Source organism: Trypanosoma grayi, assembly GCF_000691245.1.
Source record: "Trypanosoma grayi strain ANR4 Tgr_1233_V1, whole genome shotgun sequence".
NCBI lineage: Eukaryota > Euglenozoa > Kinetoplastea > Trypanosomatida > Trypanosomatidae > Trypanosoma > Trypanosoma grayi.
This window is the reverse complement of record NW_008826852.1, coordinates 1-4275: the sequence shown is the minus strand read 5'-3', so window position 1 is coordinate 4275 and position 4275 is coordinate 1. Positions and strand designations below refer to the sequence as shown.

The window sequence follows — 4275 nt, the reverse complement described above, 5'->3', positions numbered from 1 at the left end:
CTGGACCAGAACCCGGAGGGTGTGCCGCTCAGCGAGCTGCCGCTCGACGAGGACGAGAAGTTCATGGCGATGGAGGAGGAGCGCAAGAAGCTGATTGAACAGGACCCACGCAAGAATGCACCGAAGATCTCTTCCCTAGGGAAGGGAATGAATGACCGTGCACACGAGCTGGCGAGGGAATTACTTAAGGAGGAGCGGAGGTTTTTAGATCAGAATCCTAGGGGTGTTCCGTTGGAGATTATTCCGCTTAACGATGATTCTGTTCTTAATTCTCTTGAACGCGAGCTTCGAGCGCAAAGTAAAGTTGTTCCTGACACGGTCTCTGTTGAGGTTGCCGAACTTCAGCGTGCTATTGCTGCTCGTGTGGACGAATTGGCGGCAGATTTCCGTGAAAATGAGCGTGCTTTTCTCGACCAGAACCCGGAGGGCATTCCACTTAATGAGGTGCCTCTCGATGAAGATCCGATGTTCTGTGAGATGGAAAGGGTGCTTCGCAATCTTAAAAAGAATCCGGAACTGAACGCTGAGGCTATTAAAGATCAGCAGTATGCGATGAATAATCGTGTGCATGATATTGCCCGTGAGATGTTGTTGAACGACCGTGGCTTCCTTAACCCAGAGCCACAGGGTGTTCCGCTCTCTGAACTGCCTCTTGACGATCCGCTGTTTAATGAAATGGAGCTTGCGCGACGGAAACTGAAGGAGGATCCGGAAAGGAACGCAGAAAGAATTGGGGAGTTGGAGAAAAAGCTTAATGATCGCGCTGATGAGTTGGCTAAGCTTCTTCTTGAAAAGGAACGTGCATTTCTTGATCCTAATCCTGAAGGGATTCCACTGGAACGCTTGCCTCTTAACACCGATCCTGTGCTTCACGATATGGAGGCGGAACATCGAAAGCTACTTCGGACCACTCCAAGGAATGATAAGGCGATTCACGATATTGAGGAAAAGATTAGGGCTCGTGTTCGCGATCTCGCTCTGGCCGCTAGCAACTGGGAGGATGCCCCATTTCACGAGACTAACAAAAATGCTGCTGAGAAGTGGCCGCGCATCTGTGAGCTGTACCCGGAGGGCATTCGCGAGGCAGTGGTGCCGGAGCGGACGCTGCCGTCTGAAGTTGTGTCGGCTCCACGCGAGTTTGGGTATCTAACGCCTTTTATTGCGGCATTAAGCCGGCACCCCCCGCTGCTTCACCGTCTGTTCGAGTCAAAAGTGCACCCAATAAACGGGCCTTATGTCTTCACATTCTTCGACCCCAACAGTAACCCGGTGCGTGTCGACATTGATGACCGTGTTCCTTGCGACGCGAACATGGAGCCGAAGTTTACGCAGGTGCCGCGTCGCTCGTGGTACCCGCTGCTGCTTGAAAAGGCGTACGCCAAGTTTGTCGGAGGTTACGCCAGGCTGGATCAATGCACGCCCCATGAGACCCTGCGGGATCTGACGGGCCGGCCGGTGTCTCACCTTCCTTTGGAAGACAAACGTTCTGAAGGAATAAAGATGGGAGACTTCAGGGCGGCCAGGTATTGGAGGGGTATCGAAGCTGATCTTGCAAAGGGTGATATTATAACATGCATGTCTAACAAAGATGTGCCGGATGGCATCCACCCGCAATGCAGTTATGCTCTCATGGGAGTCATTCATACTGTGAAGGAGTCTAATGATCCTTCCGATATTGTGATCAAGCTGCACAACTGTTACTATGATGAGCCGCTTTACACCGGGCCACTCAACCAACAAGATCCCAATTGGACGGCGGAGCTTAGGAGTATCTGCGACTTCGATGCGGCGCAAGAAGAGTATTTGTACCTTCCTCAGCCTGTGTTTTTGCGAAACTTCTCGAGTATGCAGCGGTGCCATATTAACTGTGGTGACCGATTGACTGCTGTGGGCGAGTGGAGTAAGGGCTTCTGCGGAGGCAACCCGAAGTTTACCACATTCCGCAACAACCCGATATATTTGGTGGAGAATAAGTCGGCACGTCCGGCGACGATCCTGGCAGAGCTGCGTCACCAAGCGCCTGTCTTCTACGATGCAGATAACGTGGGGCACTATCACCAAACGGGATTAGCTTTGTTAGAACAAGATACAGAAGCGGCGATCCCTAGCGGGGCAGTGACGAATACAACACATAAGTTTATTCAGAAAGGCATTATGTTAGACACAAGAGAGGTATGCACACGAATGGAAGTGCCACCGACGTCTACGTGCCTCCTCATCCCGTATACAATGAAGCGTGGCAGCTATGGTAAGTTCAGTATCTCCATATACCCCGGTGATTCGGGTGTAACCTTGATGCCGTTGCGGCCGCTGAGTGCTACGCATGTCTCCACCAGCGTTGAGACCACCCTCAAACCGGGGAGCCGCGAGGGTAGGCGCATTGACTTTATGGTGAATGGGCCCTGTGACCTGCATCTGTTGCTCCGGCAAAATAAAATCACGGATCCGGCATCCACAAAGAAAGGTGATGTTCTTGCAGAAGATGATGTGATGATGATGCTATACGACGAGAACATGCTTCGCCTCGCAACGACAGGTGACGCAACCAGTGCGCGGGAGCACTCCCTGGTGGTTCAGCTTCATGCACATGGTCGTTACACCGTTTTGATGGGATGCCCGAACAAGCCTGTGACGGGTGACTGCCCGTGTACACTGACCATCCACACACCCAAGAAGGTCGTGGCGAAAATTGTGCCGCTCCCGCCAAGTGGCACGCAGACGGTGCTGCCGATGCTGTCGTTCCCTCGGGTACCGAGGAGTGCACCGCCGGGGGGCAAGGCGGGGAAAAACAACGGCGACTCCAATGGTACGGGGAACCGGCGGAGTGAGTCACAAGGGCTGATATTACCCGCCCCCAGAAAGAATGTTAAGACACCCCTCTACCTATAGAGGAGGGAGACATGTGAATGGAGAAGAAGAAAATGAGTAGTTGATGAGATATCCGCGACGTTGCGGTGTGTGACATCGCGCCACTTCCTCCTCTTTGCGTGGAGAAGACTGAGGGTATGGTGGTGGGAGCCGGCAACACGCAAGAATGAAATGTGAGACAAGTCAGCACATACACATACAGAAGTAAGAACGCAAACGAAAAGGGAAAATAGAATCCGAGAATGGCCACAGTTCCCCCAAGTGCCCTCATAGTATCCCCAACGCGGTTTGTATGTGTGGTGCACTCCTGTTTGTAATCAAAACCCGCCATGTGTCACCGCACGGTTGGGCCCGTGGCTGGAGACGTCATGTGGGGGAATGGACAAACAGGGATGCACCACCACAATCGTGAAAGAGGAAGAGGGACAATGGTCCAAAAACGCCGAAACATGAGTTGCGACAAGGCGGGTGCGGTGTGTCTCTATTCTTTTTTTTTTTTCCACTACAGAGAGGCACGACGTCTAGACACCAATATCGGCCACTCTTTATTGACTTTTCCTGTTTTTTTTTTCCCTTCTGTTGTTTGTTTTTTGTTCTGTACGCCTGACGTTTTCATCCCGTTTTGCCTCCGTGTTCCTGTGTGTTCTGGTGTGTTTGGCTGTATTCTTGTGCATCAATAGCGTTTTCCTGGGCTTTGGGTTCTCCCGCTTTCTTCTTTCACATCTGATTCCATATACATATTTATTTATATATATATATATGTGTGTGTATATGTATGTGTGTGTGTGTATTTGCGCTGTCACTTGTTCTTCCACGTCGACAGCAGGGGCGTATTCCTTACAGGCAAGCACGGGGCAGGCAGCGATGAACGTCATTCGCTCTCCTTTGATTTCATTTGTTCAGTTCTGGCTGCCTTCTTTTTGGATTTTTCGCTCCTTTCCTGCTGTGCTGTTGTATGGCCGTGCGCGGTCGGCCCACTACTACGGGGTGGCGTTGTCGCGCAACAGGGGCGGTCGCGCAGCAGCAGAAGCAGCAACAGTGTCAGGCGCGTCAGGCAGATGTGAGAGTGGAGGGGGAACAGGCACAATCGAGCGGGTCAGCGAAGAATAGAACGGGCAAAGAGCACGTGTCCTGCATCCACACATCAGCCACACAACATTGAATCTGCGGTGCTCTCGCTGTGGTACTAAAAGAGGGAACGAAAGAAAGAAGAACAAAAAAAAACGGCATGTTACAATAAACAAACTGGCAAGAAGAACTTTAGACAAACAGACAACGGGAAGAAACGAAACGAGGAGCTGCGACGACAGCACATAGTAGTGTGTGGTGTCTCTACACCATTTCCCCCTTCTGTTATTGCCACCCAGTGGAGTACTGCAAGAATCTCCCAGAAAAGCAAAAAAAAAA

General features: G+C 51.4%; 1 protein-coding gene across 1 annotated transcript; it reads left to right on the top strand.

The window, feature by feature from the left end:
* Positions 1 to 63: 63 nt before the first annotated feature.
* DQ04_12331000 (calpain cysteine peptidase) lies at positions 64 to 2889 on the top strand (the record flags this gene model as incomplete). The annotated part of the gene is made up of 1 exon (XM_009316725.1): positions 64 to 2889. One exon carries the CDS (start codon positions 64 to 66, stop codon positions 2887 to 2889), a length of 2826 nt encoding a protein of 941 aa, XP_009315000.1.
* Positions 2890 to 4275: the final 1386 nt, after the last annotated feature.